This window comes from Phalacrocorax carbo, chromosome 19 (genome assembly GCF_963921805.1).
Source record: "Phalacrocorax carbo chromosome 19, bPhaCar2.1, whole genome shotgun sequence".
NCBI lineage: Eukaryota > Metazoa > Chordata > Aves > Suliformes > Phalacrocoracidae > Phalacrocorax > Phalacrocorax carbo.
Genome location: NC_087531.1, coordinates 9,255,469 through 9,266,654, shown reverse-complemented (window position 1 = coordinate 9,266,654; position 11,186 = coordinate 9,255,469). Strand labels below are relative to the sequence as shown.

At 54.2% G+C, this 11,186-nt stretch overlaps 1 protein-coding gene and 1 pseudogene across 1 annotated transcript; both read right to left on the bottom strand.

The window, feature by feature from the left end:
- Positions 1-175: 175 nt before the first annotated feature.
- On the bottom strand, positions 176-6,644 carry LOC104053559 (potassium voltage-gated channel subfamily V member 2-like; annotated as a pseudogene).
- Positions 6,645-8,566: 1,922 nt separating this feature from the next.
- CD320 (CD320 molecule) lies at positions 8,567-10,901 on the bottom strand. Its single transcript, XM_064469966.1, has 5 exons — positions 10,898-10,901; positions 10,286-10,809; positions 9,982-10,254; positions 9,449-9,527; positions 8,567-9,092 (listed from the first exon to the last, which is right to left on the bottom strand). The coding sequence occupies exons 1-5, from the start codon at positions 10,899-10,901 to the stop codon at positions 8,746-8,748; spliced, it is 1,227 nt and encodes a 408-aa protein (XP_064326036.1). The 3' UTR covers positions 8,567-8,745.
- Positions 10,902-11,186: the final 285 nt, after the last annotated feature.

Sequence of the window (11,186 nt, the reverse complement as noted above, 5' to 3'; positions counted from 1 at the left end):
ACCTCTTCCCAAAACCAACATGCAGACAGGCTCACCTGCATCCCATGAGAGCCCCGTCCTCCCACTGATGGGCAGGAAAGGTGGTTGTGAGTCCTGGGGAGCTACCCCCTCCTCACCCCGAATTACAGGCAGTTTACTGAATTACACGACGTGGCTGGCCAGTAATCCAAGGCAATGAATGGTTTTGGCCTGGTTTATTAAATGCCTATTCCTGGGGATGCTCTGGCTACCAGCTCTGCACCCCCAGTGTGCCCATTGTTCCCACTGCAGCAGCATCCTGAGCCAGGACTGTGCCCTCAGGCTCCCAGGGCAGTGGGAAGGAAAGTGGATTTGGCTGGAAGGATGCATGGCTGCAGTCTTTTCTGTGGGCCTTCACCCAAATCCCCCCACTGGCCTCAGCCTGGGCTTGGCTGGGAGGGAGTCGGGGGTCCCAGGCCCCTGCCTGCCAGGGGAGCCTGCATACATCCCACTTGAGCCAGGAGCAGAGCAGCACCTGCGCAGGGTCACACTGGGCTTCATCTCACCGTGGGTGTCCACTTCCACCATCCTCCGAAAGGTGATGGAGTTCAGCCCCACGCACCTCACCACTTGCTCCCCGTGTCCTCGGGGTGCCCCACGCCCCAGGCTGCGACAGGCAGACATCCTGCCTTGGGGCCGCACAGCACGCACTTTAGCTGGGCCTTTACTGACCGCAGGGCCCAGCATGCAATATCGAGGAAGGTCACGACACAGTCGCAGGCATGTTTCAACCCTCCCAAGAGCCCGAGCTGGGAGTGGCACCTGTACAAGCAGCAGACCCTCCCAGGCACGGCTGTACCCTGTTGCTCGCTGCCAGGGTTGTGGGGCCTCCCTAGGGAACAGGGCCTGCGGGAGGGACGGCCAGGCTGGAGCGCAGGATGCATCGTGGTGGAGGGGGTGTCGAGGGGGGGCAAAGGGCTGGTGGTCAGTGGTGAGAGCAGGGGGGGTCAGCCCTGCAGCACTCCGACAGCTTCTGCAGGACTCGCTCCTTCAAGCAGATCCTCCTGGAGAGCTTGAGCAAGTGGTTGATCTTGTTCTCATGGGCCTTCAGCTTGGCATAGTAGTCAGAAAACTTGTTGTAGAGGATGGAGATGGGCATGCCATTGAGGATGATGCCAAAGGAGATGCAGCCGAACGCCACCACCCTGCCGAGCACTGTGTCGGGCACAGTATCCCCATAGCCCACAGTGGAGAGGCTGACCTGGGCGAGGAAGGGAAAGGATAATGAAATTCAACAGGATAATGAAATTATTCAAAAGAATAATGAAATTCAACAAGAGCAAGTGTAAGGTCCTGTCCCTGGGGAGGAACAACCCCACACATCAGTATAGGTTGGGGGTGACCTGCTGGAAAGCAGCTCTGCTGAAAAGTCCCTGGGAGTGCTGGTGGGCAGCAAGGTGACCATGAGCTAGCACCATGCCCTTGGGGCCAAGAAGGCCAACAGTGTCCTGGGGTGCATTAAAAGGAGTGCGGCCAGCAGGACAAGGGAGGTTATCCTCCCCCTCTACTCTGCCCCAGTGAGGCCACATCTAGAGTGCTGCGTCCAGTTTTGGGCCCCCCAGTTTCAGAAGGACAGGGAACTACTGGAGAGAGTCCAGCAGAGAACTACCAAGATGATCAGGGGCCTGGAGCATCTCCCTTGTGAGGAAAGGCTGAGAGACCTGGGTTTGTTCAGCCTAGAGAAGAGAAGGCTTGGGGGGATCTCATCAATGCCTATAAATATCTGAAGGGCAGGTGTCAGGATGATGGGGCTGGACTCTTTTCAGTGGTGCCCAACAACAGGACAAGGGGCAATGGGCACAAGTTGGAACACAGAAGGTTCCACTTAAATACGAGAAGAAAATTCCTTTCCTGTGAGGGTGCCAGAGCAGGGGCACAGGCTGCCCAGAGAGGCTGCGGAGTCTCCTTCCCTGGAGACATTCAAACCCTGCCTGGACGTGGTCCTGTGCCCCCTGCTCTAGGTATAGCCTGCTCAAGCAGTGGGGTTGGACGAGGTGATCTCCAGAGGTCCCTTCCAACCCCCACCATCCTGGGATTCTGGTGATAAAATCCTATGTGAACAAGCCCAGCAGACCCCACCTGCCAGTGCTGGGATCCACCTCCCTCTGCCCCTGTGTGGGAGCCAGGTATCACCTGGGAACTGCACTGCACTGTGGCTGCAGCCAGCTTGGCAGCCCCTGCTCCGGCAGCCTGCCTGGCCTGGGCTCAGCTCCCTGGGCTGCGCCCAGCAGGCTTAGAGAGCCCAAGGCAAGGGCTAGATGAGGCCCTGACAGCAGAGACCAGAGGCAAGCCTCTCCACTCCCTCCTCCCCTTCATGTGTCTCTTCAAAAGCAGCTGTACATCACCAAGCTGATCTTTCCCCAGCAGCCAGACTGTCTGCTGGAGCTTCCTGCCAGCAGGGCACAGAGGCTCCAGAGCTTTCTGGCTGTAAGCTGCCCTGTCCCACAGGAGCAAAGCTTCCCAGACCCTCCCTCCAAGGGAAACAGGCACTGCCCAGGAACGCACCCGGAGGAACTGCGTTTGTATGACAGGGGAGCGGGACTATGGGGACAGGGTGAGAGCTGAGGCTGAGATGTTTGGGCTTTGCATGGAGCCACACCGACCAAGGACAGGATCAGCCTGTGATGTTTAAAGACTCAAATCTGGTGATTTTGCCAAGTGATTTTGTACTTCCTTGAGGAGGGTTGAATTTGAAGCAGGGAGCCTGGGGTGGCCAAGGGGGATTATAAAAGCAGAAGTGATCTGTTGGATCATTTAATCTGTAAATCAAAATACCCTTGTAACCCCTGGCTCTCAAGTCCTTTAGCAGCTCCTCAGCTCGGAGGTAATTCCAGGTTTATGGTAGCACTCAGCTCAGCAGAGCTGCTGGCTCCCAGCACGAGCAAGGCAGCAAACAAGGGCTCCTGTCCCCAGCTGCAGCACACCCCAGTCTGTCTCCTCTCTCAGGTCGTGGGCTGAGGCACGGTGCAGCCATGTTTCCTTGGTTCCCCCATGCAGCCCTGGGTCCTCCAGCTCAGCCCTACAAGCTCTGACCCCCTCATGACTCCCGAGCCCAGCTGGCCTGCACAAGCCTCAGGCTGTCCCAGACAGACGTCCCCGTGCCCGCGGGGTCTGAACCACATCCACCCAACACTTGGGCCCCATGACAGATAAAGCCCGGGCTGAGTTACATCCCCCTTGTCACTAACCCAGGCCTGGAGGTTCCCACCTCTGTCCCACTATCCCACCCCAGCACCAGCTTTTGAGCCTCTGAGCTTAGTCCAAATCTCCAATTTCTTTGAGCATGCGGGGCTCTGGATTTCCCACCGTTACTGAGCTGGTGGGAAGACTGGGCCCTTTTCTGCCTCCTGGCCAGCAGCAGCGGCGAATCCCTCAAGCACCAGGGCAGCCCCTACCCACAGAGCCTCACCACACCCCTCTCTGGAAGAAGGTGCTCACACCTTACCGCTGCCTACTACCATGCGTAGGGGATGCTGGTGAAGCTGGTGCCCAGGACATCATGTTCCACCAAGTGCATGAGAGCAGAGAAGGTGAAGACCCCCATAGCAATGAAGAGGAGGAGGCAGCAAACCTGCTGGTAGCACTGGCATATGGTGAAGCCGAAGGCCTGGAGGCTGGTGGAGTGACGTGCCAGCTTGAGGATGCGGAAGATCCTCACGTGCAGCGAGCGAGGAAAGCAAGCAGCCAACTCAATGTGAGTGATAGAGCAAGCTTCAACTTTATTTTTAAGTCACTGCGCTTTTATATGCTCTTGTAAACAAGCTTCAATAATTGCTTAGTTAATGTCACGGGTTACGATTCTTCCTTAGCAAGCAGTCTAGTTCTGTATTTCGTACCAAAGTTCCTTGTTCTTGTTTATCGTTTGCTCTCAAAGTTGAAATGTCTTTCGCCTTTCTTCCTCCTCTTTAGTGACTTGCAGATTCTCTGTAATTTTCCATCAGCGGGTCTGACGCCGGGTCTGTAGTCAAGCTAATTCCATCGCATACCCATAATCCTCCAGCCCGCTTTCTATCTCAAACAACTTATCATGAGACACACATACTGATTCAATCCTATAGTTTCCCACACTCATGAGCTTGATGACTTTGCCCAGCTTGCTTACATTCTCCACCTTGTGCAGCTCCTCATGGTAAAGCGTGTCTCCTTCCTCCAGATTTTCAAAGAGGATCTGGATGTAGAAGGGCAGGATGGCCACCAGGTCTACAGCATTAAAGGCTGCCCGCAAAAAGTTATTGAAGCTAGAGGAGAATATGAGCCGCATGAGGTATTCGGAGGTGAAGATGGCACAGATGATCTCCAGCTGCTCCATCCACATCTTCCCTGTCTTGTGTTTCATCTCCTCCACCGTGCTGTGTCATGCCCACGATGGAGATAAGCACAAAGACACTCGACATGACAGCAATGATCTTGGCTGGGACAGAAGAGTAACTCAATGAGGTTCCAGATCATCTTCCGAAACCGTCCCATAAATTTCCCCTCAAACTGCCCCGCTGAGTCCAGGGGCTCCAGTTCTGCCTCCAGCTCCCTCTGTATTTTCAGGTACTCACTGAGTTCATCTTGCTTTTCCTCAAACAGGATCCAGCAGCAGTGCTGGGAGTATTTCAGATGGATTCCCCAGTACTCGATTTCCTTCACAAAGTTACTGGGGCACATCTCATCCATTATCCACAGGACCCCACTGCAGTAGAAGTGGAAGATGTAGTGGAAAATGGAAAGATCTGTGTCAAAGAAGTACTCGTTCTTCTGCACCGAGTAGTCATTGCAGAGCTGCAGCTTCTTCATAGGGTCTGTATAAAGGGCCAGCTTTCCAATCCTGGTGATGGGATACCGGGCCACTACCTTGTAAGCTATCTGGAACAATTTACCACCCACATTAATGTTGAGCAAATACTTGTTCCTTTGGATGGAAGTCTTGCTTCTCTCCTGGTTTCTGTCACATTCAGCACAGAGCTCCATTGCTTTACCAGGCTGTCCTACGCAAATGGGATGTGGAGTTTCTCTTCCTCCGGTGTCCAGCAGCAGCCCTGACGTTCCCCTATCTTCAGGCTAGCAGAGAGACTCGCACGCCTTGTTCCCAGCTGCCTCATTGCTCCCGCTCCTCCGAAGCACTGATTCCTGTTACAGGCCATGGGACAGCAGCCCTGCCTTCATGGGAGCACTCCCACCAGGCATACACTGACCAGGACAAGTGCTGTGAGCTCAGAGGAGCAGTGGTGAGCTGCTGCCCGAGGGGCGCTGGTCGTGTCACGGTGCCACTTGGCACCTGCCAGGTCCCCAAAGCCGATTGCTTATCAGATCACTGAAAGACCTCCCTTGCCAGGCTCAGAAAGGTATAGACATGCAGGATTTGTATCAGCTTTGTACCCCCACAACAGATGCTGCTCTTGGCACCAGCCATTCGTTAAGCACACAGTGCTAATGCCACTGCTCCATCAGGTGACACAGGCCAGCGAAGGGAAATGGTTGTTACCTCCCAGCTCATCCCTCAAAACCCCACAGTGCAGATTTACAGGGAGAGAGGTAAAGAAACCATCTCACCCTCCATACAGTGCCCAAGCGGATCCCCAAGGGAACAGGTTGCTCCTGCACCACTGCCCTGTGCTGCCTGCTCACCACACTGGCCTTCAGCCCCATTATGGCACATCAGGGACAGGAGTGTGGGACAGGACACTGGAAACCCAAGTATGCACTAAAAGTTCCCCTGAACTCCAGGAACTGAAGAGGAAGAAATAATCCTTTGGATTCACAAGTAAAAGGGGAACTAAAATTAAATGGGCTGATCTTTGGTGTCTTACCCTGGAACATAACCCTACCTCAGCATGTAAAACATCACATTGATTTCCATGGACTGATCTAATTAAATACAGAGACCCAGAGCACAAAGCTGCACCTAGGCTGAAAAGCAGCTCAAGCTCCACTACAATTGAAGTCTCTGAGCCTGGGGATTAGGACCATAAAAACGCTTCTGGCACCAGACAGAGGAAGGGAAATTGCAACAAACACAGCCCCAAGTTTTGGTACAAGACCCATTAAAATGTTTTTCTTTCAATCCTGAAACACTCAGCTCATGAATAAGTAAGCAAAACCTGCATGATCTTGCAGTGGGAAGAGGCTGCGACTGCTGCGACCCCAGCCTTGCCCCCCATCGCACAGAGCAAGGGGCTCTGCCCCACATACAGAACAGCACATCTCAGTTCAGCAGCTCGAGATGAGGATGACCTGGGACAGGCTGGTGACAGCTGACCTCTGCCACATGGCCCCGACAGCACAAGCGCTTTGATCAGCTCTGTCCTGCTGGGATTTCTGAAGCACCTTCCCGCTCTGCTGGGCACCCCACACCTTTCACTTGCTCCAATGGAGAAGGAACAAGCTCAGGCAGTCTTAAGTTTTTCACCTTGTTCTTGTCTAAGCTTTCTACTTGCCATCTATTCTGCAGTAGCACCCCTGGTGCCAGTGCCAGCTGTTTCTCTTTTTTTCACCCACTCCCCATATTTTCTCTTACAGCTGACGTGTGCTGGAGTCACTTCAGTCCCAGGCAGGCACAGCAGAACTTGCTCTTGTCACCTGCTCATGCCAGCCCACCCACCACAAGCCCTCGTTCCCAGGATGTAACAATCCAAAGGTGATCTTACCTCCATCCAAGAAAAATAAAAAATTCCAGAACTCATTAGTTTCAAGTTCTTTATTCTCTTGCATCATTCACCAACAGCTCTGTCCACGTGTCCCTACGGAAACAGAAACAAGGTTGTGTCCACCCTTGCAAGTGACCCCTCGGTACTAAAACCAGCAGCACTGGCATGACTCAGTACTCCATACCACATGTTGAAGTTTCTTCTGTGGGCTACAGCAGCACATGCACACTACCCAGGAGTAGAAGACTCCTGCTCTAAGGCTGATGACCGGTCTCTGCTTGTCAAGCCAAGTTCTCACCTTTAAGGCACAGAGAACAGCAGCCAAGGAAGCAGCTTTCTAGCTTTTGTGCACTTAGTGAACACTTGTGCCAGGAGTACATGGTCAACACTGAACTAGAGGCACTGGTCAGTCATGTCCTTCCCCCACTGCCAGTTCTTTTGAAAAGCATACAGCACTGAGCTGTTCGGAAAGAGCTACACATGCCACAACGCACAGACACAGTAATCTAAGACATGAGTTATTTCAAGCTGAAAGAAAAAAAAAAAGCCAAACACTCAAAACCTCATAGAAACACAGAACAGTGTGGATTAGAATGGACCTTTAAAGATCATCTAGTTCCAATTCCCCTGCCATGGGCAGGGACACCTTCCACTAGACCAGGTTGCTCAGAGCCCCGTCCAACCTGGCCATGAACACTTCCAATGATGGGGCACCCACAGCTTCTCTGGGCAACCAGTTCCAGTGTCTCACCACCCTCATCATAAAACATTTTTTCTTTATGTCCAATCTATATCTACCCTCTTTCAGTTTATAACTGTTGCCCCTTGTCCTGGCACTACAGGCCTTGGTAAAAAGCTTCTCTCCATCTTTCTTACAAGTCCCCTTTATATACTGAAAGGACACAATAAGGTCTCCTCAGAGCCCTCTCTTCCCCAGGGATTGCCCCGACCTAGGCACGGCACCTTGCACTTGATATTGTCGAACTTCATGAGGTTCACATGGGCCCCCTCCTCCAGCCTGGAGGTCTCTCTGGATGGCATCCCCTCCCTCAACCGAATTAACTGCGCTGCTCAGCTTGGTGTCATCCACAAACTTGCTGAGGGTGCACTTAATCCTACTGCATATCTTAGTCAGTGGCCTGTAAAGTAGCACTGGTCCCAGTATGGACCCTTGAGGGACACCCTTAAAACTGTTTTGACATGAGCAAAGACGCCATTAACAGTGTTAGAGATGCAACATCCAGATTCAGCACTGGGGTGGGAAGTGCAGTTCTGCAAAGAAGAGATCCTCACTGGGACGGGGTATGCCAAGAGGCTTCTTGCCCCACGCTCACTCAGGGTGGCAGCACAGAAAAGCCAGAGCAGAGAGGAAGCTTTTCCACTTTCACCCTGTGGTTGACCTGTCAAGTAAAAGCTTCCTGTACATCAGATTGAGCAGCATCAAAACACTAGTGCAAACATGGAGTATCTGTCTGATCTGTGCAGAGTCAGTGAGCTGAAACAGATAAGAAAGCCCCTGTTCTCTGACAAAACCCAGGGGGGAAAATGGGGCAGGTGAAAAAAGTCTCTTGGCTGGAAGTGGAAGGACCTGCCATTTCATGGAGAATAAAATCTTTGGGTCCAAAGCCACACTGGTGAGAATCAACATTAATAATCCCTGGAGGGAAGAACAGTGAAGACATTTCTACTACCTTTGTGAGGGGTGACTTCACAGCACCAGGGAAGGTCCTGTGCTATTTCCAGAACCAAACAGTCCCACAGTCTAAGACCCATAATCCAAGGGGAGCATCCTCTTGTTATTCCAGTGTAACAGCCCAGATTTGAGAGCTTATATCCAATTCGGTCAGCTTCTGTGGTGAGCCGGAAGGAGACCAGGCTAGTCCCATTTTACCACCTCATGGTAAAGATCTCTGTTACAAGAACACAAGAACACCTGGTTTGACTTCAATTTGTGCAAAGTGGAAGAAAACAACTGACACTGGAAGATTAGCATCTTAGCATGAGTGCTCATTGACCTTGGCAGCAGAGGAAGGACAGGGACTACTGAAGAAGCCAGGATCTTCTCAGATTAGGCTGTGCAGTCAAGCAAGAGCCTTCATGCCTGATTGCAAGGAAGGAAGATAAGAGGAGAGTTCTGCTGCTTCAGGGCAGACTGAAACCGCAAGCATGTGGCTGACCTGCAGCAGGAACAGCTTGGAAAAGCTGCCTCTAGAGCTTTCCCCTCTGGGGGTAAGACACAGGGCAAGAAGGCATTTCTCCCTCGTGCATACAGAGCGCATGGGGTGCAAGAAACCCTTTGGGGAAATAAGCCTGTCTGGCTCTGGTCAGGCATCAGCTGTTCCCTGGATGCTTTTTCAACACTGAGGATGTCAAATCTGCTTTTTGCTTCGGACAGGCTCCACACAGCAATAGAGCCCACAGCTACCAGGATGCTCAGGAGCACTGGAGAAGAGTGCACAAGCAGAGAACCACTGGACATCAGCACCTGGTGTGGACATCAGTACTGGGCTCTGCCGCTCAACAGCATTAGCCGACAGCTAGAGATCGGCAGCTTCCCTCACGGATAAGGGACAGAGAGAGGACATGAGTTAGTGGCAGATTGCATGGAATGGCCTTTCCAAGAACATAGCGCATCCAGGTCAGAGCAATGACTAAGCTATGATGTAAAGCCTCCTCTAGCCCTCCCAGCCCAGCAAAAGCAGCTACTGATACAGGCCTGGAATTAACTCCATCAGGATACTCAATTCGTAGCCCAAGCCAGGGCAAAGACCACGCACAGCACTCCGAGTCTCATGTACCTGCAATAATCAAGATCCACATGTGGCCTTGACTCCCCAATGGCACTGAGCCCCCCAGGCACAGGTGTAGCTGAAGCCTCTGCAAGGAAAGAGCAAGAAGTCCACCAGGCTTCCAACTCACCTTACGGTCAGCATTCAAAGCGGTCTCCAATCCAAACCTAGCTGAGTTCCCAGTTCACCTCAAGAGTGCCAACAGGCCTTTTTCAATTTAAGCAAGACCTTATCTGCAGTTACTGTGATTAGCCCACATCAGAGGAAAAATATCCTACTGGAAATGCATAACAGGGAAAGCTGGGAAATTTCTCAGCTGTAGCTGCAGCATCCTAACTTCTTCTGTGGCACTGGGAAGCCCCAGGTACAACCGAAACGCAGCTCACCTCCCCACCTACCGACTGAACTGGTACAGGCAGCAAAGCCAAACAGCCTCTCACACCTGCAGCAATCCCCCTCCTCTCCACAGCCACAGTGCTTCAGGTCCCAGAGGACACAGAAACCCCCGGGGTAAGGGAAGCTGCGACAGCACTTTCCAGCACCTCAGACAACCAACGGGTCTGTGACAAAGGAAGATCCAGAGCATCTCGGAGAAGAGCAGCAGACACGGACAGTCCTGGGGATGCACACACACCCTTCAGCTTGACAGATGCCAGCGTCTGCTGCTCTGATCCTGCCCACGTGGCCCAGAAGTGCTTCCCCTGTCCTTTTCCCTTCAGCTTGTCCGTTCCCCAGAGATTAGAGGAGCTCAGAAGGGTGGACAAAGACGCCAATGTCACAGGCTTGCCGGAAGGAAGCAGCCAGAAGTGCATGTTCTGGAAGAAGGTACTTCAAAGGCACATACCAAGGGAGTCCTGGGGTGTTTAAACACTGTCTCCACAGGAGGAAGCTTAAGGTGGGGCTAACCCTACAGCACTTCCTCTGCCCGAAGCATGCTGTGGTGAGCGCAGCTGTCTCAGAGAGGCTAAAAACAAGAAACGACACGTTTCGGTGCGGTTTATCACCCCCTGAGCACGGCCGCCGCCCCCCCCCCGTACCTGCGGGCGGCACCGTCCAAGCGCCGTCAGGACTCGGCTCCGCCGGGGTCACCGTCCCGCAGCCCGACTCGTCCCCTTCACCCTCGCAGTCGGGGTACCCATCGCAGCGCCACTCCCGGGGGAAGCAGACGGCGCCGGGCTCGCACTGGAACAGCCCCGGGGGGCAGCCGGGCAGGGGGTTGGCGGGGGCGGGCCGGGCCCCTCCCGCGCCCCTCGCTGAGGGGAGCCCCCGAACAGAGCGGGCGAGCGCGCCAGCCAATGAGAGTGAAGGACACACTCGGGAAGCCAATAGGCACAACGGGGCCGCACGCGCGCCCCCAGCCCCACCCCCCGCTCACTGTCTCCTGGCGGAGGCGGCGGGAGCGGGGGCAGCACCAGGAGCACCGGCAGCAGTAGCCGCGCCATGCCGCAGCGCCCCTACTCATGCGACCCGCCCCCGCCGCGCCCATATGAAACTGGCCGCGCGCTGGTAGGGCGTATGCGCACGGACGGGACCTCCACCAATGAGATGCCTGCGAGGGCGGGGCGCAGGCGTGTACCCTTGAGGAGGCCCCGCCCTCCCCGCGGGACCCTCGGCGGGGGCGCGGCCGCTGTCACGCGTGTGCGGGGGAGCCGCGGCCTTGCTCTGGGCGGGCGGGCGCGGGGTCACTCCTAGCTCCCCTCAGCCGCCGGCCGCCGCGCCTGAGCCTCTCTCTGTGGCTCTTTAAGCT

Coding starts and splice junctions, on each gene's coding strand:
- CD320 (XM_064469966.1), bottom strand. Junction 9,528..9,981: donor AGACCCGTTGGTTGTCTGAG/GTGCTGGAAAGT, acceptor CTTTCCTTGCAG/AGGCTTCAGCTACACCTGTG. Junction 9,093..9,448: donor GTGGATCTTGATTATTGCAG/GTACATGAGACT, acceptor ACTCTTCTCCAG/TGCTCCTGAGCATCCTGGTA.